Raw genomic sequence first — 26,164 nt, forward strand, 5'->3', positions numbered from 1 at the left:
TTTCTCAAAATTTCCTAAGCAGCAGCTGAAGTGCTGACATTGCGCCACACCACAACAAAAGGAGAGTCTGGCTTTTACATCTCATCAGAGTCACCCTCTTCCGTTCCGTGTGTCAAAACATGTCGCACTTGCTCCAAAGTCAAAATATCTTTCTCATTTTAATTTCTTAAACAAGGACACTAATAATCGTTTAAATTTATTTCATATATAAAACATGTGTTGGTAGTTCTAATATAGCACCTCCACTTCTTCGTAAAGACCAGTGACTATAAAATGTAATGTAGAGTTTTTGCTTATAACAATTTAAAGAATTTGATTTCGGTGGTTGTTGATATCCGTAAAACCAAAGCTATAATTTAAAGTTGATTATCTTTTGAACTAGACTTTCCACCTTTCATATGTCTTTCAGTGTTATAAAAATCAATGTGATGTTAACATCAGTAGGCCAATAGTGAGAATTAAAGCTGTTTCAGAATTTCAATCTGAGATTCAGTTTATGCATTTAATATTTGGATTTTATCCCAACAGAACAATTTTGATATTATCTAAGATGCATTGTGTTTACTCGGCGCTCTATGTTTTCCAATCAGCTATAAATTCTTGAAAAATAATGATTTTTTATAAATATTTTGAAGCTAAATGTTTCATCAGATTGTGTACGAACTTTTATTCATTTCTAGGTTGGCGAGTTCTTCCGTTTTTTATACAAGGTATGGTCATCGTCGAACTAAATCAAATATTAGCCACACTTAAACTGCTTCTCAAGATATTCTCTTTAGATATGTATGTGACGCAATCTTGGTTGTAATTAGTGGTTCGTCAGGGGCTTTTTTTCATTACTAGTCATTTAGTATGAAAATTGAACCTCATAAAAATAAATAATTATTAATGTCAAAGATAGTTACGATGTGTATTCCTTCCTGTGCAGGTATTATATGCCGATCTCTGATCGTTATAGTTCGTATTTTAGTATTCGATATGCAGCAAACAGTATTGTAGTATCAGATACATGACCTAATTCTGTACTGTATTATAAGGGACGTGGTCTAAAGCACTACTGCTAACGTTGATGTTGCGCTAAGGACCGGTTCTGGCGCTTGTCACGGACCAACGCCAGGCCGCATATGCTGCAGATATCGTCGTCATACTGGCGTCATGTTAATTGAGAGTCCAAACCGACTGTGGGGTAAAGGTCAGTTCTGCTCAATCGCTAAGGAGATCAGTGAAAGTGTGTGAGCTGTAGTCGGTCAGGACATTCCGCCGGATGATGATGATGAAGATGATGGTGATGACTTAGCTTTCGTTTTTGTTGAAAACTGGGTGCTGCTGTAGAGTCGAGAAGATAATGCGGTGAACCGCGTCTTGGAGGCGACTACTCAGGTGTTGGGCGATCAAGCTCCAACCGAGGACCACCTTGTTCTGTGTTTACAGTGAGAGGTGCATAGTATTATGTCTTTGACTGGTCTATTGCTGGCGCAAAAAATGTAGGGGATATACCCAAACACTGCTGCGACTGAGCAAGGCTATGCTGCCGTCTCAGGCTAGGCAGTTTTCAAGTTTCCATCGCACAAATATTGCACTGAAAGAAGCGTTTAGACATGAACTACCTTGACAAGTCTAAAGCGGTATGTCCTTTGCGTTGTGTAATCTTAATGAACTTTCTACGGTAAGGAAAATTCAGAGGTGTGTTATCGATGGAAAAAGTGATAATCTGAAACACGAATCATTGGATGTTCACAAGATTGGCTCTCTTTGACTTCCAGATTTACTCACATCTCCGTGCACAGCTTCAAATAGACGATGCAGTCTATACAGTTCGAAAATGTTAGACGAAGATATTATCTACATCAATAACATTTTACTTTTCTAACCCATAAACATAGACTTTATGTCAGAGGATGGAAAACTTTCGCCTTAAATTCATTCGTTGATGGGTTTACTGATACTCTTCGATGCGCGCTTGTTGTCGGGCTATTTGTATCTACCTGTGCACAAATTGCTAGAAATCTTATTACAATACAGCGAGGTGGCATTTTGTCATTAGGAGATAACCGTAATCATGTTTTAATAATTTCAGAAGAAACTAAATCATCTTTGTTTGCTGCCAACTTCTATAGTATTTTAGGTCTAATGGTGGTCTATTTCAGTCGAAACAAGTCTCCGTAAAATAAAAAAAGTGATTTAAGGAATTATTTATTCATAAAATGGTATTAAAATGATTTTCTGTTTTGCTGCACCATCCCAAGATTGATAACTCTTTGATTTTGTTCCCTGCCCTCTTCAGTATCTGTATGTACTTTCCTCTGAGCTGCAGAATGTCTAAAGAGGTGCCTCTTATTTGTTTCAGAATTAGAACGGGTGACCAGCGGAGCGCGACCTCTGTCAGCCAATGGCAGCGCTACCACAAACAACCGAAACAACAACGAGGAACGCCGATTCGCTGACATCATCAAAGAGAAGCCAATCAAAGTGACCGTCCGCGTGCTGGTGCCAGTTAAGGAGCATCCCAAGGTACAGACAACGGCTCAAAGTAATCAGTGACAAGCCGAAGGCAACCACTGTGCTGGTTTCTTAAGCTTACACCTCTTAAAAGTCTAATTCCGTACCTGTTTTTCGATAACAGCCCAAGTATTTGACATGTAATCCTGATGTATGTGAATTTTAAAGAGACTGGCACAGCTGCTTGGGAGAGTTACTACTGCGTATACCTCAGTAGAAGTGATCTGTCTGCACTGCGTTTGACACTAAAGCGGAGTGACCATTACTAGACAGGAGTTACCATGAAGAGAATAATGTGTTTTTAGTTTTGAACAAACCCTGGTTCTTGAACGCGCTGGTCGGAGATATGTGCGACATATTTTTATGAGCGTATGCTTAATTTTATATTGTTCTTTGTAATGAAAAGTATTTTTATTTCGATATTTACCCGTAACAGTTGACACTAGCATGCATGTCATTTCAGTAACCGACAATGTATGGAACGAACAGTTCCGACTCGACTGTATTTTTTTCATATGTACCTCAGTGATTGATATCCGTAGAGTTCCAGAATGAAATTTTCACTCTGCAGCGGAGTGAGCGCTGATATGAAAATTCGTGGCGGATTAAAACTGTATGCCGGACTGAGACTCCAACTCACAACATTTGCCTTTCGCGAGCAAGTGCTCTACCAACTTTTCTATTTAATTTTTATTTTTGATCTCATTTTGTTCCTCATTGATCGTTGTATTTTTTCGGGGCGGACGTCCTATGACGCTTGTTGAGGTTCATCGTTGATCCATTAAAGCAGTTTTTATTTATTTATTTATTTATTTATTAGTTACAGAAGGCAGCTAACCCTCCGACCGAATACGCTGAGCTACCGTGACGGTGAACCAACTGAACTACCCAAGCACGACTCACGTCCCGTCCTCACAGCTGTACTTCCGGAAATACCTCGTCTCCTATCTTCCAAATTTCACAGAAGCTCTCCTCCGAAACTTGCAGAACTAGCACTCCTGGAAGAAATGATATTGCGGAGACATGGCTTTGCCACAGCCTGGGGAATGTTTACAGAATGAAATTTTCACTCTGCAGCGGAGAGTGCGCTAATATAAAACGCCCTGGCGTATTAAAACTGTGTTCCGGACCGAGACTCGAACTCGGGACCTTTGCCTTCGAGTTCGATTCTCGGTCCGGCACACAGTTTTAAGCCACCAGGAAGTTTCATCTGTAGAGTTCCTCTGCGAAAAACTCGACTATTTACCGGAATCACACTTACAGCGGTTCAGTCTTTACTATGGTCGACCTTTACCATGTGGTGATATCGTGTTATCTGTGTAAAAATGCTGTCGGCCATACATTACTCTGGGTACTTATGCCATAGTAATTATTTTAGATGATAGTTTTTCATGATGTTGAGGAACCACAGCGATCATAAACTACTGTTTTAACAAGTGTGGATCACAACGAATTCGGATAACCACTTTCAGTCTCCAAGACCATCTTCAGAGCAAATGCTCTTAACTGTATACAGTAGTGTACACTGTGTGACAAAACGTAGTCATCTAAAAACTAAGATAAAAGCAACGTAGTTACAAAGTGAAATGAGGTGTTACCAGATTAAGTGAGGCGCCGATACACGGAGCATCTCTGAGTATCAACTCTTACCTGTCACCGACTGCTAACTACAAAAGGACGGTCAAAAAGTTCTCGTTCGAAAACAGAACAGTCAAGAATCGGTACAGCAATCAAGTAATATCGCCGTGAGCGTTGACCCAGTCTTCTCACCCTTGCACGAGGCTGAAGATACTCCTTTGAAAACAGTGTCCTGCAGCGTCAAAAAGTCCGTTCAAAGCCTTCTTTAAGGAACTGAAGACGTGATAATGGCATGGGGAGTGATCGTGACTTTAGGGCGGGTGTTCGAGTGTGTCCCACTTACGTTGGAGTAACTTCTGCGATACGACATTTGCGGAAAGGTAACGTGCGTTACCGTGAACTTGGCGCGTCATTCCATAACCTCATTCTCCGGTGGATGTCCACCGGTGTTTGTACTTCGGCAGCAAAGTAAAGAATAACAGCACGTTGGTCCCGTTTGGACGCTTTCGGTAGTAAGGTCGTCATATTTCACGCATCCACACTGACCGCATGCACTTCGGAAAGACAGGAATGCCTTACTAATCCCTTGCTTACATATTGATGCTTCTATATATGCATCAGAGTCGCACTACGTTCATATACGCTGCAGGAGCGTCCTAGAACGGGAAGTTTTCAATCATCCTTTACAGCTATCGTAGGTTAGATGTTATAAATAGGAAGCTCCGTCCATCGTTCCACAGTTGACCATAGTAAATGCGATTGTAATTCGCAAATAGTGAATACGCAAACAAAAATGAACGGATTTGTATGAATTTCTCTAATTTTACTTTTGTTGGTAAATGTACCATAACATAGCATTCATCATGCAGTAATATTGTGGACGCGTGGTAAACTTCGCACCTCATCTACGTTGATGCTGTACATGTCATCACGTTTACTTGCGCTGTAATTTTTGAGAGACGTTTATCGTATATCGAAAACCAATTTTAGCTGTCGTTTTTACATGGCAGGATTAAATTGATTTTACTAGCCCAATGACATGCCAGTTTACAAAATGTCAGTTGTTTTACACAAGAGTATTTGTAAACCAGTGTTCAGATTACGGCGTCGGTGCGATGAAGTAAGGTTATCGGAACTTTCGTAATATTATTAATGAAGATAAAATGTAATGAGGTTGTGATTTTAATGTTATCTTAAGGGAAAAAGAAACAGAAAATTGTTGAAGATGATGTATTTAAAAGTCTTATCCATGCTGGTTAATACTTAGTGCACTGTTTTATTACACCGACATAGATAATGTGCATTGAGAGGGAAAAGTGTAATACAGTCATTAGTGAAATCTTGTTAAGTATCGACATTTTGGAGACTCTGAATGGCTAGAACAGTTCATAACGATTTTAGACACATTTTTAATCCTGTGCACAGAGTTAGCGATGATTCATCGTCAGCCACTTATTGTGTACGAGAGTTTTGCCACTGAAAGCGAGAGTGGATAGAACAAGTTACGAAATAGCCAACTACACAAAATAAAACTTGGTTGTCATACTGCTTTAGTCATCATCTCAAAAAATACCTAATAAAAAAATCTGTGAATAAGACGGGTTTGGAAATGACAGAATAACCCTCCCCTACGCCTCAAATAAATCGGGCAGCCGTAAGCTGAAACCTATTTGGATAGGTAAAACTAAAAGCATCAGATGCTTCAAGTATGTAAAAATGTCATCGTTACAGCTCATTACAAGCACTGAAAGGATTCTTTGGTGAACTGTGGCATTTTCACCAACTGGTTTCAAGAAGACTTTGTTTCGTCAGTGAGAAAGCACCTACAGTCACTTAAGTTGCGAGAAAGGTAAAACTAAAAACCTCTGTTTCTACTAGTATGTAAAAATGTCATCGTTACAGCTCATTACAAGCATTCAAGGGATTCTTGGGTGACCGGTGACGTTTTCACCAACTGGTTTCAAGAAGACTTTGTTTCGTCAGTGAGAAAGCACCTACAGTCACTTAAGTTGCGGTAAAAAGCTCAGCTAATCGTTGATCACGCTGCCCAGCTGATCCATCTGCTGATGTATTGCAGTCAGTAGATGGAAAAATAAAAACTTTGTTTCTGTCCAAACACGGGATAGCATCAATTCAGCCTCTTGATCAGAGCATCACCAGCTTTTAAAATTCAGTATCGCCGTAAACTGCTCACTCAAGTAGTAAATTCCGAGAGGAAATGGAAATGTTCTTGAAATCTGTAACTCTGAAGAGTGTTCCATATCCAGTAGACCAGGCGTGGCAAATCATTGCCTCAACCACTATTAGGAACTTCTGACCCAAGTGTTCCATTGAAGAAAATGCAACAGATGAGAGCTGTAGCAACACAGATTTCAACAGCAGTGACAATCATTCTGCATGTGACGTTCCGCAGTGCAATATTGGCCTTGAAGACTTCAACCATTGGACAGCTGATGACAACGAAGAACCGATTTCTGAGGTATAGAAGACAATGACATTATTTTGTTGTTCGAAATGAGAGTAATGAAGCAGCCGAGAATGATGATAACGAAGCTGAAGAAGGAAGTTTAGATGATGTTCCCAGTACACGTGAGATATTGCATAATATAAGTAATGTGTTTAAGGGGATGGAGCGACAAAATGGCCGAACCGACTGAGTTGTTGCACCTGATGAGCATAGAACAATAGGCACTAAAGGAACTACGTAGTATGATCCGTCAAAGAAAACTAACTGACTTCTTTGAAGTGGAAGAGTAATGATGTACTGTAGCTTGCAGACGGTGTTGAAAATTACCGTACAGTATTTGATAGTGTACTTCATACACCGCCAGCTGGTATGGCCGAGCAGTTCTAGGCGCTTCAGTTTGGAACCGCGCGATCGCTACTGTCGCAGGTTCGAATCCTGCCTCGGGCATGGATGTGTGTGATGTCCTTAGGTTAGTTAGGTTTAAGTAGTCTTAAGTTATAAGGGACTGATTACCTCAGATGTTAAGTCCCACAGTGCCCCGAGCCATTTGAACCATTTGATTTTCCTTACGTGACATGGTTAGGCGACTGACAAATGTAGTAGCTCACTACTTTAAAAGACGACTGTCTCAGTGCAGTGCGAGCTAGTCGGACGTTCACGAATGCACGTTTCTTTTTCTAAGGAAAATACTGCTTTGAATATTGTGTATTAAACTGGGGACCTAGAAGCGACGGAGAGGCTTCGTCCTGTCGTAGCCCTCCGTGGCTCAAACAACCCCACAACAGGCCACAGCACACAGCAGTCCAACCACCTCACCGTAGCCCCACACTGATCCCAGGGTTATTGTGCGGTTCGGACGGAAGTGGATCCTCCCCCCCCCCCCAACCACCACCACCAGACGAGTGTAACCCCAAATGTTTACGTGGTAGAGTAATTAAGTAATTATGGTGCCCGCATACGTCGTGACAGTGTTTGCGCAGCAGGTACCGACATAGTGTAACTGAGCTGGAATAAGGCGAACCAGTCTGCATTCGCTGAGATAGATGGAAAACCGCCTTAAAAACCATCCACAGACTGGAATGAGATTTTCACTCTGCAGCGGAGTGTGCGCTGATATGAAACTACCTGGCAGATTAAAACTGTGTGCCCGACCGAGACTCGAACTCGGGACCTTTGCCTTTCGCGGGCAAGTGCTCTACCAACTGAGCTACCGAAGCACGACTCACGCCCGGTACTCACAGCTCTACTTCTGCCAGTATCTCGTCTCCTACCTTCCAAACTTTACAGAAGCTCTCCTGCGAAACTTCCTTTCAGGAGTGCTAGTTCTGCAAGTTTCGCTGGAGAGCTTCTGTAAAGTTTGGAAGGTAGGAGACGAGATACTGGCAGAAGTAGAGCTGTGAGTACCGGGCGTGAGTCGTGCTTCGGTAGCTCAGTTGGTAGAGCACTTGCCCGCGAAAGGCAAAGGTCCCGAGTTCGAGTCTCGGTCGGGCACACAGTTTTAATCTGCCAGGTAGTTTCATCCACAGACTGGCTGCCCTGGGGACTGGGTGTTCGTGTTGCCCTCATCATTTCATCATCATCATGATTCAGGATGGTGACTAGACTGGACTGTGTAAAAAAATTGAACTGTGAAGAAATTGGGACATTGTGCGGGCGCGCAGTTGAGCGCTCCAGAAACCAATCATCATCATTATCATCATCATCATCATCATCATCATCACAGACTGGCCGGCACACTGGACGTCGACACTAATCCGCCGGGCGGATTCGTGCCAGGGAACGGCACATATTCCCGCGCGGGAAGCAGCGCGTTAGACTGCGCATCTAGCCGGGTGGGCAAATACAAGTACAACAATACTTCTCTCATGTAACCGAATCGAAATGCAAAGGACAATAATCTGTCGGAATAATTATATTTGAGATATGTTTGTTAGGAATGAAACTGAAATTACAAGGCGATTTGGGATTTAGAACACTTGTGACGTTTTTAACCTAAAAATCATGTCAGGCCTCAGACAATCAGAAAATTCCTTATTGCTTTTAATGGATAGCCTCCGTGCTGCATTTCCACCATCTGACGAGTGTTGTGTAAAGCTTCATCTCCGTTCTTGCAGTCTTCCATATTCTCGATTTCATCTGTGGGGCTTCTGTGTTTATTTCACTTATCCCCGTTTAGAAGATAATATCAATGTTTTTGCCTTCTGTCAGCGTTCTTTCGTGAGCTGCAATTTCAGCTTGAAACAGATTCTTATCCGTTGCCTTCTATTTCGAGAAAATAGTGGTTGCCTATAAAAAAAGGAAGTGTGCCGTGACTGACACGAGGGCTTAACTGACACATTTACGTGAGCTGCAGATCGTCAACGGCAGATAAGTTTTGTGGTAATCCTCAAAACATGGGCGTTAGGCAGGAATAGAATTTCCCGAGAATTATGGGTTGGTTGGTTGTGTCTGTGACGATTGCTGAAAGCGGCAGTAACTGCGGGTGCTAACAGAAGTGTTTACGTGCGCCCACGATCTGATAACTGGTCCCGAGAGCTGTTGCACTGGCAGAACAGTTTATTTCTCACGCTTCGTCGAAGCGACGGGTCCAGCACGTTTCAGCCTGGAGGCGAAATCATTCCTCGCAAATACGGCCATAGAGATAAAACACGTCCAATACTTTAAATTCAAAACGAGTTCGTTGTTTCCCCTGCGAAATTTCTCTTCAAACAAACTTCAGTTCATAACACTCCGAAACAACGCTGAATATAAGAATATAACTGTAATAGACGGAGCGTTCTTCGATTCTTGTGAAATAGCACTCCAGCGGAAATCTGGCTAGTAATGTCAATATTGACCTCACGTCAAACTCCAACCTTCTGTTACCGTCTATCCGGTATAGCAGATGTTTCTCTCAGATTACGAGGGGCTCGATAAAAGAGCTATTTTTGTTGGGTCGAAATTTATCACAAGATAGTAATAAAAGTTCGACAAGACTGACTACCTATTAAAAACAAAAAGATGAGACAGAAACGCGGTATCGAAGATACGATCGTGACCTGGTTACATGAGAGACAGGGTTGTACGTCCCTAATCTTCCCAGTTTAGTACCTGGATTCATAACAAGGGTCTTGCGGACCGAGGAACATTCTAAAAATTGTTCAGATGGCTCTGAGCATTGTGGGACTTAACATCTGAGGTCATCAGTCCCCTAGAACTTAGAACTACTTAAAGCTAACTAACCTAGAGACATCACACACATCCATGCCCGAGGAAGGATTCGAACCTGCGACCGTAGAGGTCGCGCGGTTCCAGACTGAAGCGCCTAGAACCGCTCGGTCACAGCGGCCGGCCCTAGTAATTACAGAACTAGTTCGAACTGTCGCTTTCTGCTAGTTGTTTGGTATTTCGTAGTAACTGTGAAGGGAGGACACTGTTTGCAACTGGATCCATTTTCGCTAGAAATGAGGTTCAAACCTTCGTGAAGGCATTCTCGCTATACCTTTCCCTGATACTTCTAAGTCATTTCAGACAAATACATAGCTGTTTCTTTCAACAGCGTCACTGTCCATTTTCGAACCTTCTTCCAACCCAGCCACTTTTTCCTCCCGTAATGAAGTGCGTATGAACTGGCCGTTAAATAAGAACAGTGCTTTCGTGGAAAAACTGCAAAACCGCAAATAAAACCTTTTCGATGCCCTGGCATATGCGGAGATAGTAGATGAATTGGCGCAATATGTTAAGAGGCTACAATAACTGAGACTTACTTCCAGCCGTGTAAAAAGTTGGGTATATCACAAGTGCTTCATGCACTACAATTGAGTGATTGCAAGCAAGCGTCCTTACTACTAGAAAATACTGTATTCCGCTGTCGAACAATAACTTAACATTGGAGTTCCATCTCTAGCCGTCTGAATCGAATATGGTTATAGATTTGTCGTTCACAAATGCAACATGACCTCTTATGAAATTTTATTACATTCTGTCGGTACGATATGGGCTCTGGTTCTCAGACGAGTGGAGTATTTCCCCGTATGCGTGCCGCTGGAACTCTCTCTCTGCAGCAGAGTGCACTCCCGTTCCGGTGATATTTTCCATTCGCAGGAGTAATGGTGCCGGTGATATCTTACGCGGCGATCTGATGTTGAATTATGGAACCACGAGAGCATCCATTACGTCAAATGGGAAAGTGCCTACGACTGATCGCGTTCCTACTTTTGCTCGCATGCGATAGTGGAAATGCATGCAGAATGCCCCTCTCCACCTCGAATGTAGTCAAGTTTTGTTTTCCATTTTCCCGCATGTCATCTGCTGAAATATACCGCACTGTTTTCCGCACACATTCACCCTTACAACTGGCTTCTGCTGCCGTTTCAAACTGCAATTGTACGTTTTCTCTCTACAGGATCACTAGGAAGATTACATCCAATATTCTGTCAACACTCGTACCCTTAGTTCGATTCTGCATTTTTTTTCCATATCCATAGGATATCTGAATGTTGAAGCTCTTTGTGCACTTGAATTACAACATTAACATCTTTACAAGTACCAGATTTAATAGCATCTGTACGGAAACAAGAAATAATATAGCCCTAAAAAGAAATAATAAGACGAAACGATACATACAACAGGAAAAGTGCTTACTTTTAACTCATCATCGCCCAGGCCAAACTGATAAAGATAGGAACTTCAAATTTGGTGGGGGTGTTGATCTTATACTGAAAGTGGCGCGGAAGAACGTATTTTTCGAAATCCCACCCCTGAGGGATGAAATAGGGAACGAAATTTTTTTGAAAATATGTCGCTATTGAGGCAGATTTGAAGCTATATGTATGAAAATTGGTATTTGTTTTCTCGGTCAGAAATAAATAAATACGTGTTTCAGTATTTTTGGAAATTTAATCTTAACCAGGTGAAATAGTGGATGAAGTTTTTTGAAGATAAATCGTTGTTAAAGATCTTCTAAAGCATTTTTAAAGCCACATCAAGGTATTTGACTTGACTTGGTGTTTGACTTCTGAGTTACAAATATAAAAATCTGTTGATCATTGGTCTTGGAAATTCAACTCATAAGGGTTGAAGTAGGGGATGAAATGTTATTATGAAAATATTTCATTACGAAAGCATTTTTGAAAGTAGATCCTTGAAAATTTGTATTTGGCTTCTCTGTCGGAAATTAAAAAAATACGTGTTCCAGTGTTTTTTTGGTAATTCTATCCCTAACGTGGGGACAAAAATTTTTATAAAATGCTTCATATATTAAAGTATACTCGAAACTAAATATATAAGGATTTGTATTTCACATCTAACTGAACATGTTTTACGGCATGAAAGTTTTTATGAAAATATCACTGCTGCCCGCTGTGGCCGAGCGGTTCTAGACGCTTCAGTCCGGAACCGCGCTGCTGCTACGGTCGCAGGTTTGAATCCTGCCTCGGGCATGGATGTTTGTAATGTCCTTAGGTTATTCAGGTTTAAGCAGTTCTAAGTTTAGGGGACAGATGACCTCAGATGTTAAGTCCCATAGTGCTTAGAGCCATTTGAACCATTTGAAAATATCACCACAAGAACCCAAAGACAAATTTAACAAAGGTCTCCAATTCCAGCTACCAGAATCGCTTTTTGGCCAGAAATACATTCGGAAAAACCATGCTTCTACGGCCTTAATTAGCCTTAAAAATATAAAAGATGTTTGAATTAGTAAACAACGTAAAAATTCGATTACAGAGAAACAAAAGAATCTGTGCAGATCACACTGTCTAGGCAAGCGACGAAGCGGGTTCTAAAATCAAATGGCTCTGAGAACTATGGAACTTAACATCTGAGGTCATCAGTCCCCTAGAACTTAGAACTAGTTAAACCTAACTAACCTAAGGACATCACCCGAGGCAGGATTCGAACCTGCGACCGTAGCAATCGCGCGGTTCCGGACTGTAGCGCCTAGAACCGCACGGCCACCGCAGCCTGCAGTTGAAATTCAGCCCAAGTTTTTTATTCATCCATCCGGGTTCTAAGCTAGTGTTTACTAATTACATAAAAATTGAAGAAGCTGATAACGAAGGCATCGAAGAAGTTGCTCATATTTGTGTTGAGGGTAATTGAAGCCAACTGCTGGAGAAATAAAGTCGCAGAAATAAAGAGGAAAGTAAACGACACTTTTATGAAGATCCCCGTTATTCCAAAGAATTCTTGTCATGAGTTTTCTTTCGTCGTTTTTGGCACAGACTACTGTTCCGACTTGGGTCTCGTTTCAGTCGTAAAGCTGTTAACCTACTTGTCACTCACAGCAACAGATAGGAATATATATGCCAATAGTTTATTTCTAAAACCGCCCACACTTTCTTTTTCACTTTCACTTTTAGCTTTGTTTATCAATCGTCAGAGGGTTCAGTTATCCCAGAAGAGGAAATGGCGCTTGGAGTTTAACGTTCCGTCGGCGTCGAAATCATTATAGACTTAGAACAATCTAGGATTGGTGTATGGATAGGGAAGGACCTCGCAAAAGAACCTTACCAGAATTCGCATTAAATGAGTTACGGGAATCTCAGAAAACCTAAATTTGGATAATTAGACAGGGTTTTCAACTGATTTACTCCAGAATGTGAATCCAGTGTCGTAACACCGCGCCACCTCCCTCGTCTGCACCTCTCGACGGCACGGCAGTCGACGGGGCGATGGTGCAGGCATCTGTAAGGACATCCCAACTAATGGTTGCCGTGATTTTCCTAAATCGAATAAGGCAAAAGCTGGGGTGGTTCCGTTGAGTAGAACACGGCTGTCTACTTATTGCACCCTTTCCCAATACGAACCTGTGCTGTATCTCTGATCATGTCTTCGTCGACACGATGTTTTAAACCTGTACCGACTTGAGAATAATTTCCATTAGATATGAACAGACCAAAAAAATAGGAATTTATGATTCCTTAGTAATCAAGTTTATACATCTGAGTAAAAAAACCACTTCTACACAATGAGGAGAAACAGGCTGGCGAGAGTATCACGTAGGCAGAGTATAAAAGGGCAATGCATTGGCGCAGCTGTCATTTGTACTCGGGCGATTCATACAGGGTGTTTCAAAAATGACCGGTATATTTGAAACGGCAATAAAAACTAAACGAGCAGCGAAAGAAATACACCGTTTGTTGCAATATGCTTGGGACAACAGTACATTTTCAGGCAGACAAACTTTCGAAATTACAGTAGTTACAATTTTCAACAACAGATGGCGCTGCGGTCTGGGAAACTCTATAGTACGATATTTTCCACATATCCACCATGCGTAGCAATAATATGGCGTAGTCTCTGAATGAAATTACCCGAAACCTTTGACAACGTGTCTGGCGGAATGGCTTCACATGCAGATGAGATGTACTGCTTCAGCTGTTCAATTGTTTCTGTATTCTGGCGGTACACCTGGTCTTTCAAGTGTCCCCACAGAAAGAAGTCACAGGGGTTCATGTCTGGCGAATAGGGAGGCCAATCCACGCCGCCTCATGTATGTTTCGGATAGCCCAAAGCAATCACACGATCATCGAAATATTCATTCAGGAAATTAAAGACGTCGGCCGTGCGACGTGGCCGGGCACCATCTTGCATAAACCACGAGGTGTTCGCAGTGTCGTCTAAGGCAGTTTGTACCGCCACAAATTCACGAAGAATGTCCAGATAGCGTGATGCAGTAATCGTTTCGGATCTGAAAAATGGGCCAATGATTCCTTTGGAAGAAATGGCGGCCCAGACCAGTACTTTTTGAGGATGCAGGGACGATGGGACTGCAACATGGGGCTTTTCGGTTCCCCATATGCGCCAGTTCTGTTTATTGACGAAGCCGTCCAGGTACAAATAAGCTTCGTCAGTAAACCAAATGCTGCCCACATGCATATCGCCGTCATCAATCCTGTGCACTATATCGTTAGCGAATGTCTCTCGTGCAGCAATGGTAGCGGCGCTGAGGGGCTGCCGTGTTTGAATTTTGTATGGGTAGAGGTGTAAACTCTGCGGCATGAGACGATACGTGGACGTTGGCGTCATTTGGACCGCAGCTGCAACACGGCGAACGGAAACCCGAGGCCGCTGTTGGATCACCTGCTGCACTAGCTGCGCGTTGCCCTCTGTGGTTGCCGTACACGGTCGCCCTACCTTTCAAGCACGTTCATCCGTCACGTTCCCAGGCCGTTGAAATTTTTCAAACAGATCCTTTATTGTATCGCTTTTCGGTCCTTTGGTTACATTAAACCTCCGTTGAAAACTTCGTCTTGTTGCAACAACAGTGTGTTCTAGGCGGTGGAATTCCAGCACCAGAAAAATCCTCTGTTCTAAGGAATAAACCATGTTGTCTACAGCACACTTGCACGTTATGAACAGCACACGCTTACAGCAGAAAGACGACGTACAGAATGGCGCACTCACAGACTGTGTTGTCTTCTATATCTTTCACAACACTTTCAGCGGCATCTGTTGTTGAAAATTGTAACTATTGTAATTTCGAAAGTTTTTCCACCTGAAAATGTACTGTTGTCCCAAGCATATTGCAACAAACGGTGTATTTCTATCGCTGCTCGTTTAGTTTTTATTGCCGTTTCAAATATACGGTCATTTTTGAAACACCCTGTAGAAACAGGTATCCGACGTGATTACGACTGCACGACGGGAATTAAAAGACTTTGAACGCGGAATAGTAATTGGAGATTGGCCCATAGGACATTCCATTTCGATAATAGTTAGGGAATTCCATATTCCGAGATCCACAGTATGAGGAGTATGCCGAGAGTACCAAATTTCAGGCAGTCCCTCTTACCACGTACAACACAGTGGTCGACGGACTTCACTTAACGACTGAGAGCAGCAGCGTTTGCGTAGCGTTGTCAGTGCTAAGAAACAAACAAAACTTCTTGAAATAACCGCATAAATCAATGTGGGATGTACTACGAACGAAGGACAGCGTGGCAAAATTTGGCGTTAAGGGGCTATTGCTGCAGATGACCGACGGGAGGGCCTATGCTGATAGCACGACACCGCCTGCAGCGCCACTCCTAGGCTCGTGACCACATCGTTTTGATCTGGAGAACCAGATTTCATTTGGTAAAATGTAAATGTCGTGTGACTAGGGCCTCCCGTCGGGTAGACCGTACGCCGGGTGCCAGTATTTAGATTTGACGCCACTTCGGCGACCTGAGCGTCGATGGGGACGAAATGATGATGGTTAGAACAACGCAATACCCAGTCTCTGAGTGGAGAAAATCTCCGACTCAGCCGGGGATCGAATCCGGGCCCTTGGGATTGACATTCCGCCGCGCTGACCACTTTTTTTTTTTTTTTTATCGTTGTGTTTGGTCGTTGCGGAAGTCACATTGACATCCGTTCAAGTTCGTTGTTCGTTTGTCGGTCCTTCCCTTTTTTTTATTACAGTGGCCAACCGGCTCTCTGACCGAACACACTGAGCTACCGAGCAGGCAAAATGATTATTTAAACGACTCTGTGGCTGCTGTAATTGATCTAATCTTATCTTCACAATCCCTATGGGAGTAATATGTACATGAAACCCATCGAACATTTATGTGACACAATCGAGAGGTCCATTCATGCACAAAATCCTGCAGCGGCTACACTTCCGCAGTTTATGGACACCTATCGGGGCAGCATGGCTCGGTATTTCTGATGAGGGTTTCCTACTAAGCCGGGAAAAAGGAGATCCGACATTGTGTTAGGAGGTAGCCCATGAATTGTGTCACCTTAGTATATATCAGCAGACCGCTTGGCGGATTAAATAGTCCGAAATGAATTGAGATATTCTTTATAGTGGTCTGCAAGGTGTTGAATGAAGAAGACATTTTTCCCCTTGGGCTGAAACATTGACTAAGAAAATAAAAAGGCTAGTGAAAGAAAAAATATGGAGGTGCAAAATGGGAATGTTCGAAAATATTAAAATTAAGATATTGGTACTAAAACAACTAATTTTTTGATGTTTTAAAGTTTGGTTTCACATTTATGAAATGACGGGATTTTAAAACTTTAATTTCCCAAATTTTTAGATCTTCAAGTCTTCAAATTTTGTTTTCTCCTTATCTCTCTTTTATTATCTTCGAGAGTTTCCTTATTTTGTATTAGTTTTTATTTGTTGTTGTGGTGGTGGTGTTTCGTCCGAAGGGTGGGTGACCTATCCACACTAGTGTATTCTGTGCAAGCCTCTTCAGCTCTACGTAAGTACTGCAACCTACGTCCATTTGGACCTGTTTACTGGGGCCATATTTGATCACCCTACACCGGCCCCCATAATGCCAAGATTGTTCCGACTAATCTGCAGACGTTTCGCTGGGAAGCCATTACACATCCTTCGTACCGTCCGGATTTCACCCCACTGGTTGCTGTCGATTTGCTCTGACAAAGAGATGCACTCCTGGGTACAATCAGGGTTCTGTTGGCAACCGCAAACATTTTCCTATGAAGGCACTGGCCGTCTTTTCTGGTAGTGGTCTAAGTATTAATAAATATGGTGGTTACTTTTGAAGTAATAAACAGGTTATTTACATTTTTCGATCAGTCTCTTTTCCGTTTGACTGCCCCTTACGTTACATCTGTTATTGTTTATCTGTCGTTTCTTAAGTTATAGTTTTCGAAAATATTGTGGGGATATGTTGATTGTGAATGAGTTTTGTAAATTGGTGAGTAGCAGGGGAGGTTTTTTTATGTAGGTTTACTATAGTTGCTTCTTGGCTGACTCCACTTTTTCATGCTACTGCAGGATACGCTCTGTGTTACTATTTAGCAGATATTTACCTCTTCCGCAATCATCGTATTTCATGTATTCTGGGCGGGAATTTTGTACTGAGAGTAGGCTTTGTGTGTGTGTGTGTGTGTGTGTGTATGCATGTTCTAATTTTTCTTTTACAGCCGAGAACAGGGTTACACTGCAGGGTGCTATGCATCCATTCATTATTTCTTGTCCATCCCCTATGGCTTTTTGCTTGTGGTTGTTGCATTTAAGAATTTATAGGTCGGTGTTTGTTTCTCTTCGGCTATGGTTCATGTCCTTTGTTCACAAAATGTAAACTGACTGTTGTTACTTTTAAGTGTCCTGTTGTATAGTGTCCTTGGCACCTGTAGGTAGGCAACCACTTTAACACCTCTCCAGTATTGTACGCCTAGTAGAAGGCAGCCAGGACTCTCTCACTGGATTTCTTTGTGCTACGTTTTTAATTTGCTCAACAAATGTGGTTGGGTGGTACTGAGGATGTTGCCGAGCGCGGGGGGAGGGGGGGCGTCGTGGAACCTGAGGGCTGAAAAGCATAAATATACTCCACTGCTGCAGATCACGTTCAAGTAACGTCGAATGGTTTTGAATGGTCCCTAGCGGCTCTACAGTATACCAGAGAAACTGCGGCCGCCCTACAGCCTAAAGGCGTCAGTTCACATTTAGAGGGGTTGCCGACCCCACGTATCTTTAGAGTGGTACTGAATCATCCAGAGGGTGTTGAACGTTATCAAGAGAACGACAGTTTTCAGTGCGATGAGGAACAGGACGATGCTTATCGCACTGCAGACTGTCATTTTGCCGCGCGGGAATAGCCGAGCGGTCTCAGGTGTTCAGTCATGGACTGTGCGGCTGGTCCCGGCGGAGGTTCGAGTCCTCCCTCGGGCATGGATGTGTGTGTTTGTCCTTAGGATAGAGATAGGATCTGCCAGGAAGTTTAAAGTGTCCTTAGGATAATTTAACTTAAGTAGTCTGTAAGTTTAGGGATTGATGACTTTAGCAGTTAAGTCCCATAAGATTTCACACACATTTTCATGTTCATTTACACACTGACGTTTTCGACAGAAAAATGTGTAGGAATGGACGCTCCGAGGGGAAGGGTGGTTTGATTGACTCCCTTTATGTCACCCCCTGAAGCCTTTTCGTGTCAGTTCTGAGCGGCGGTGCATGTGAAACGTTTTCCTCGGCCAGAAATAAGAAAACCGCGTGATTTCAACGTCGGTTTTCTAGCTTTCATCGCGGAGGTGTCCAAGGAAGGGGCAAAATGTGGGTAAGATGGGTCGCAGCTTCCTTACCATCATGTGAAATATCCTCTGTAGCGTTGGGCAGAGTGGTGAAATTTGGTGCCAATACGACGTCATTAATCCACCATCGACTCCACATCAACTTATGACCAGTGGCCTTTTTTTCGAATGTGTCAACACCTTCCTCTTGGAAGCGCCCCTAAAGGATGACAGCGCAGGGCGCCTCACTTTTACTTCGTTACAGGCACCTTTGAGCCACATTTCAAACATATACGTCTCAACAGGAAGTGATTAGGGGGTTTTGAAAAGTGTTGCGCAGTGTACTCTTATATTCATACTCAAATTTAGACGAAACGATAGGTGTGAAGGTCGTGCTTACATTTATCGGAATTGTTTTCAGTGTGTTACTTATCCTGTGAACTGCTTTGTAGGTGACTGTGCGCCATCTGTTTGTTGACGTTGGTATTTCTTCTTCATAGATGATGTGTGTGTGTGTGTGTGTGTGTGTGTGTGTGTGCTTGTTGAATGTTAAGTGGAAGTTCATTCACATATATAAGGAACAGGAGAGGACATAAAACTGAACCTTGTGGGACATCCTTTGAGATTTCTCTCCAGTCACTAAGTCTTTTTACATTTATAATGTTGTCTGTATTGCTCAACACGACTTTCTGTGTGTGTGTGTGTGTGTGTGTGTCTGTGTGTGTGTGATCGATAGAATGGGAAAGGTAATAGCACCTAATCGGTGTTGAGAATGGAGAGCGCAATATTCGGATTTCAGAGGATAGCAGCTGCTCCTTAAAGCCGAGAATTGAGAGAAGAAACAGCGAGAAAACCCTTTCCTATTCGGTAATGGTGTGTGTTCGCCTACAGGGCGGCTAAGACTAGGGGCGCCAGTGTTTTATTAATGGAGCGATAAGCAGCCGTCGCGGCGGAGCGCCGTCCACCAACCACTTGCTGCTCCGCGCCGTCACGTCTGCGCATGCGCGGAGCGCTTTATGGCCTCATTTACGAGGGGCAGTAAGGGCGCCTCAGCCAGCTGGCGCCCTTAGCGGCGGCAGCGGCCGGACTAAAGGGGAAGGGCGGCCCACCGCCCTAATGGTCGCCCAGAAACGTCTCCCCCCCGTCTCTCTGTTCAGGATAGTGCAGTTTCTCCGGAGCCGGCGAGACTGATGCTCGGCACGTCCGCCCGTCCCCCGATGAGACAGTCCAGATAGAAACAGCCGCGGGCGGTCGGAGGCGGTGCGATATCCCTGCTGCCACGTCGGTTCGCACAAAGCTCTACTTTTTCAGAATATTCTTCTGCTCGGAGTTTATTGGTGCTGCAAGCTTACTGTCGGCATCTGTTATTGTAATAAAGTCTGAACGGGATTCGGCCCCAACTACGTCTTGAGTGCAGCCTTTCCTTCGCCCCGGCTCTAAAGGGTGGAAGATTGCGTGCCCATAACCCAGCGGCCGTTTTACCGCCGGGAAAGATCACTGGTACCCCCTTAGAAAAATTTAATTTTCATGAAACTTGTAGTCTTACACAATACTGATTTCAATCATACTTAACAAACAGAATGCAGAAAGTCGTGTTGAGCAATACAGACAACATTGGAAACGTAAAAAAAATTTAGTGACTGGGCAGAAATCACAAAGGGTGTCCCACAAGTTTCAGCTTTTTGTCCTCTCCTATTCCTTATATATGTGAATGAACTTCCACTTAATATTCAACGAGCAGAATTGCTACTTTTTGTAGACGATACTACTGTTATAATAAATCCCATTAGAGAGGAAGCAACAGAAGAGATGGTTAATGATGGTTTAGAAAGAATTATTAAGCGGTTCTTTCAAAATCCGCTAACCCTAAATGTTTAGAAAACACGCGATATACAGTTCTGTGCAGCAGATGGTCATTGCCGCAACTGAAGTAGCACATGAACAGGAGTTAGTAAGTACGATAGAATGCGCCAAATTCTTGGATGTTCATTCTGACGAAAACTTGAGCTGGAAGCTTCTCAAAAGTTAAGTCCAACTACTTTTGCTCATCGTATAATTGATAGTACTGGAAACAAAAAAATCTACCTGATTACATGTTTTCCGTATTTCCTGGCAGTAATGTCACATAGAATAATTTTCTGGGTTACTCACCACTGAGAAAGGAAACACTGGTAGCCAAAAGCGAGAAATAAAAATAGTATGTGGTTCGTGGAGATATGTTCCGCTTATGCAACTAACTGAATGCAGTTTGTTTATTGCCACACACAGTTTACAAAGTGCAAGTGATGTATGCGATGTGTTGAACCAAATGTGGGTGAAAGAACGCCGGAAATCGGCCAACTGGTGCATGGAGACTAATGAACACATGTACAGCACCACACAAATGGGCTAACAACACTGGGAATCGCCGCTAAAGATGCTTCATGAATATAAGAAGAGAAACGCTTATGGCAATAAACAAACTGTCTTCAATTAATTGCATAGACGGAACATACGTCCACGAATTTTGAAGCAACTAAGGAACGACGGAAAAAAATGACGATAATATGTGGTGTTCTCGTGTGATCGTCATCATCAAGGAATTAGATATTTTACCTGCACCACACAATTCGCGAATGAAATCCGTCATTAATAATCCTCCACAATTTAAGAGGAATTGGGCTGTTCATCACAACAGCACTAGAGGAATAAATGTCTTTCGTTACTCAGTATTAAATCTGCCAATGGCACAGAAAGGAGTTCGATATGAAACAATGAAAATAGTTAATTATTTACTCAATAATATGAAATGCTTGATAGGCGACGAAGAAGATTGCAACTCTTGTCTAAAATCCTTTGTCCTGTACAACACCTTCATTTGCATGGAGGAATTTTTATTGGTTAACTGGTAACCTATAAAAATTTAATAAAACTAGTCATGCATATCCAGTAAACTGATTCGTTCCTCATCATTTCGCTAAGAGTATCGTTCAAATGATCAACGGAACATGTTACTAGCCAACTCAGCTTGCTAGCAGGTTGGGTGGACGTGGGTCCGTCGTGGATGAGTGAAACGAAGGAAATTCCCTTTACGTATCCAAGATTGCAGGTGAGACCTCCTGGGTCAGAGTCGAACACTCCATTGTTAGACGAACACGTCTGGAATTACCACTGTACTTCACAATAATTTTGGCATGAGACAAACCGACGAGTAGCAGCCTAATATCTGCAGATCGCATGTGTTGCTAACATTGATACTTCCTCCTAACAAATACTATCACAGTTAATTTTCGGTAAAAGTTATATACTATTAGCAAGGAGGAAATTTGAAACAAGGAGATGTCCGTATCAAAATTCATTTTTCTTCTGAATTTATTTTCGAAATTCTGGTTAATTATTGCTATCAGTGAGTCACACGTATTCTTTTTTAGAAGCCACAGTCTAACCGATTTATGTGGTTAAGTCCATTATTAGTGACATGTATGCACGTCATATTCCGTAAGCCTCTTGACAGTGTGTGGCAGAGTGTACTTTCAGTTCCCCTGTTTTTCAGTTCCAGCCGCGAATGATCCGCGGGAAGAATGATTGTTGGGAAGCCTCAGTGTGAGCTCGAATACTTTTAATTTTGTCTTCATGGTCTTCTCACGAGGTGTACATAGGAGGAAGCTGCGAGTCCACTGCTTCTCTGAGACTAATATGCGTGAGGTCGGTATCCTAAATGAATTACTCACTGTCGTAAAATTCAAGGTAGAGATCCTTAGCTCGCTCTACAGTCACATTATTATCTTTAAGGGCGCGCTGCTCTGCAAAAATCTTGATTGAATCCAACAAAATTTGATTTGTCCGTAGTAACTCACAACTCTTCAAACTCTTTGAATATTTGGCATCATTGTGAATAAAATACTCATAAAATATTTAGCTTTGCTGAATACTCGCGATTTTGTTACGTGCCTGTCCCGTGTGCTGACCGTAGTGCATAAATAAACTTGACTGACTCTGTCTCCAACGCGACCACGTGCCTCACTCTCCAAGAGCGAAGATAAGATCTGAGCTGAGGGAAAAAGGCGGCGGGTGGTAAGGGCAGTGACCCTCGTGGCAGTCAATGATGAAAGAGTTCTGAGCGCTCATGACAAATATCTCTGGGTCCCCTTGCTGTCAGAAACAGGAACTGTGTAGAGAGTACTGCAAGTACCATAAGAAGAACTTGTTTGGAAACTGCAACTATCAGTGATTGATTAATGTTTCTAATTATATTCACTAGTTACTACCGGCGACCCATCCATTAAATACGGTTCTCTATTTTTTTACAAAGCTGCTGTTTTGGTCTCTGCAGTGACGGTTTAATCATATGTACTTACGAAAGCTGTATAGATAATTTGTGTAGCTTGTTAATGATTTTATAGGATGCGGATCTTAAACTTTCTCGGCGAATCTCGATGATGAAGTCTTCTCGGGTAATCACGACTCCTTGACTCGGCTGATAAACCGAGAAGACTTCATTATCTATTGTATAGTATGGTTTCTCACTTAATTTGAAGGTGATGTCTGTTCTTACGAAGTTGGTGACAATAGCAGAGGCTATTAACGCTCTTATTTCCTTTGGGATAAGATTTGTGGAAGTCCTTACAATCTTCTTCGCAGTAAAATGTAACCAGAAACTTTAAACTTCCTGATAGTTTAAAACTGAGTGGAATAGCGAGACTCGAACCAGGAACCTTTGCCTTTAGAGGGCAGTTGCTCTAGCGATTGAGCGATCTATGCACGACTCACGACTCGCCATCGCACCTTTGCTTTCGCCAGCAACTCTCTCCCACTTTCTAAGCAAGCACTCTGGTGCACAGTAAAAATTCATATTGAACTTCTAGCTTTATTGCTGTTAATGTTTGTGTGCATCAGATAATTACATGTACCGTCTCCTTTGAAGCAATACGATTCCGAAATACTGGAGACTGGTTAACATGATCATTTGCTTTGGATTGTCAATACTAGTCAATGAAGTGTGGATTTTGTCAGTTCGAACTCACGAAGTTCTCTCTAGAGCAATGGTTCCCATCTGGTACTAATTATCCCTTGAGAGCAAAATGAAATTTTCTGTGATGTATAAAAAAAAGGTATTGATTGCACTTCGCTCAGGAAACTAAATTACTTTTTAAACAGTAATTACTTCACTATTTTGTAAGAGTGTAATACTGATTACACAAGTTACGAATTATAATTTTTTTAAAAACACTAGCATTGATGTGTGACACAGTGTGGTGGAGATTACTGCTTGAGAAACAGCATCCATCCTCACATAGTCCGCCCGCAAAACACAGACTTTGTGCTATGCATCTATGACTATAGTACTGAAACATATACGCTCAAAAATTCCTGAAAATACCGTATCCAAGTTAAAGATACTTCCCGAAGTGGATGAGAACTTATTTCGTAATTCAAATTCGTAACAAATAAACGAACTGATTCACAGCCCGATACAACGCTAACTACATTATTGATACTAATTTGTGTTATTATTATTTTTATTGTTATTAGAACTGATTGACAGCACGACACAACAATAGCTACGCTGACGGAAAAAAATTTCAACACCAAAAGATAATTAATGTGGAGTACTGAAATTTCGGAAATACATTTATTTAGGTAACATATCTAAGCGATCAACATTCCGGGTCAATGTAAGTGCGAATAAGCCATTGCAAGTGTGAAATGCTATTACATTAATGACGGTTGTAACCTCCAAAACGTTGAATGCAAGCATGCAAACGCACATGCATTGTGTTATGCAGGTGTCGGATGCCAGTTTGTGGTATAGAGTTCCATGACTGCTACTCGTGGTCGGATAATACAGGGACTGAAACTTCCTGGCAGATTAAAACTGTTGGACGGACCGAGACTCGAACTCGGGACCTTTGCGTTTCGCGGAAAGTGCTCTACCACTTGCCCGCGAAAGGCAAAGGTTCCGAGTTCGAGTCTCTGTCCGGCCCACAGTTTTAATCTGCCAGGAACTTTCATATCAGCGTATACTCCGCTGCAGAGTGAAAATCTCATTCTGGATTACAGGAACCGTTGATGCTATTTCTGATACTGTTTGTGAATGACGCTGGAATTGTTGACCGATGCTGTCCCATATGTGCTCGATTGGAGACAAGTATGGTGACCGGGCAGGCCGACGCAACATGTCTACACTCTGTCGAGCATCTAGCGTTACAACAGAGGTATGTGGGCTAGCGTTATCTTGTTGGTAAACACCCACTGGAATGCTGTTCATGACTGGCAGCACATCAGGCAGAATTACCAGTTTGATGCACAGATTTGCAGTCAGGGTACTGGTGATAACCACGAGTGTGGACCTGTTCGCGAAATCACACCACAAACCATAACCCTTAGATGTAGATGCAGTGTTTCTAGGACGCAACCAGGTTCGTGGCAGGTCCTCAGCTGGCCTCCTTATAACCAACACACTGCCGTCACTGGCACAGAGGAAGAACCAACTCATCACATAACACAATGGAACTCCACCCTGCCCTCCCCTGAGCTCTCACCTGACGCCACGGAAGTCCCAAATGGTGGTGGTCCGGGGTCAGTGGAACGCACGCTGCAGGATTTCTGGCTCGGATCTATCCTTGACGTAACCGATTTGTAACACTTCTTTGCGTCATTGTGGTGACACCTTCTGCTCCTAATGCTGCTGTAGATGCAGTTGCCGGCCGCGGTGGCCGTGCGGTTCTAGGCGCTCCAGTCCGGAGCCTCGCTGCTGCTACGGTCGCAGGTTCGAATCCTGCCTCGGGCATGGGTGTGTGTGATGTCCTTAGGTTGGTTAGGTTTAAGTAGTTCTAAGTTCTAGGGGACTGATGACCACAGCAGTTGAGTCCCATAGTGCTCAGAGCCATTTGAACCATTTGCAGATGCAGTTGGTCCGCCGGAGCCATACGCCGAACAAGATGGTCGTCCGTCTAGGTAGCGCCATGTGGCCATCCGGTACCCGGTCTTCTTGCGACAATGCATTTTCGCGACCACCGCTACCAGGATTCATCCACAGTGACCATGCTCCTGCCAGGTCTTCCTGTAGTGCCGCAGAGGGAACATCCAGCTTCTTGTAGCCCTATTACATGAACTTGTTCAAACTCAATGAGGTGTTGACAATGGCATCTTTGTCGCTTTAAAGGAGTTATTGACTAACATCAACTCGCCACGCTCAATCTTAAAGATAACTAACGCTCAGGACTGCTACAGCATGTATTTAAAGCAAACCTGATTTGCATCCTCATAGTGCCACTCTTATGCGACTGGCTCGAAATCTGAGAAGACATCATCTTTCAGATGTTGAAACACGGCTGGCAACTTACGTTTATGTCGCTAAACTCCTTGGTGCCGTGATTTTTTTTCCATCAATGTGTATTGCGGCTGCTTTACTGATGTATGGCGTATGCAGTATTATTATTATTATTAATTGTTATTATTAGTGACTGTGGTCAGACAGCATGCACGGACAGCCGTGTGTATTAAAGCGCCCATTCGGGAGGCTTCGGATCGAATCCGTAAACTACCGGTCTGCTACCCAAAATGTGGCCACAGTTATACTAATCTGAAACATGTAATAAACCTTCTCTCACTTTCCCGTGAATAGCACTGCACGTAGACAGTTGTTGGGGTCCACACACGCCGTCCTGGGAGGTAACGGGTTGGCAA

The 26,164-nt window shown here is 42.9% G+C and overlaps 1 protein-coding gene across 1 annotated transcript in view; it reads left to right on the top strand.

Annotated features, from left to right (window-relative positions):
- Window positions 1–1,155: 1,155 nt before the first annotated feature.
- Window positions 1,156–26,164, top strand: part of LOC126092638 (KH domain-containing, RNA-binding, signal transduction-associated protein 2-like) — a 361,533-nt gene continuing 336,524 nt past the window's right edge. Inside the window, exons 1-2 of the mRNA XM_049908361.1 lie at window positions 1,156–1,192; window positions 2,348–2,511. Of these exons, the coding sequence (XP_049764318.1) occupies window positions 1,156–1,192; window positions 2,348–2,511 (201 nt within the window). The remainder of the gene's footprint in view (window positions 1,193–2,347; window positions 2,512–26,164) is intronic.

This window comes from Schistocerca cancellata, chromosome 7 (genome assembly GCF_023864275.1).
Source record: "Schistocerca cancellata isolate TAMUIC-IGC-003103 chromosome 7, iqSchCanc2.1, whole genome shotgun sequence".
Taxonomy (NCBI): Eukaryota; Metazoa; Arthropoda; class Insecta; order Orthoptera; family Acrididae; genus Schistocerca; species Schistocerca cancellata.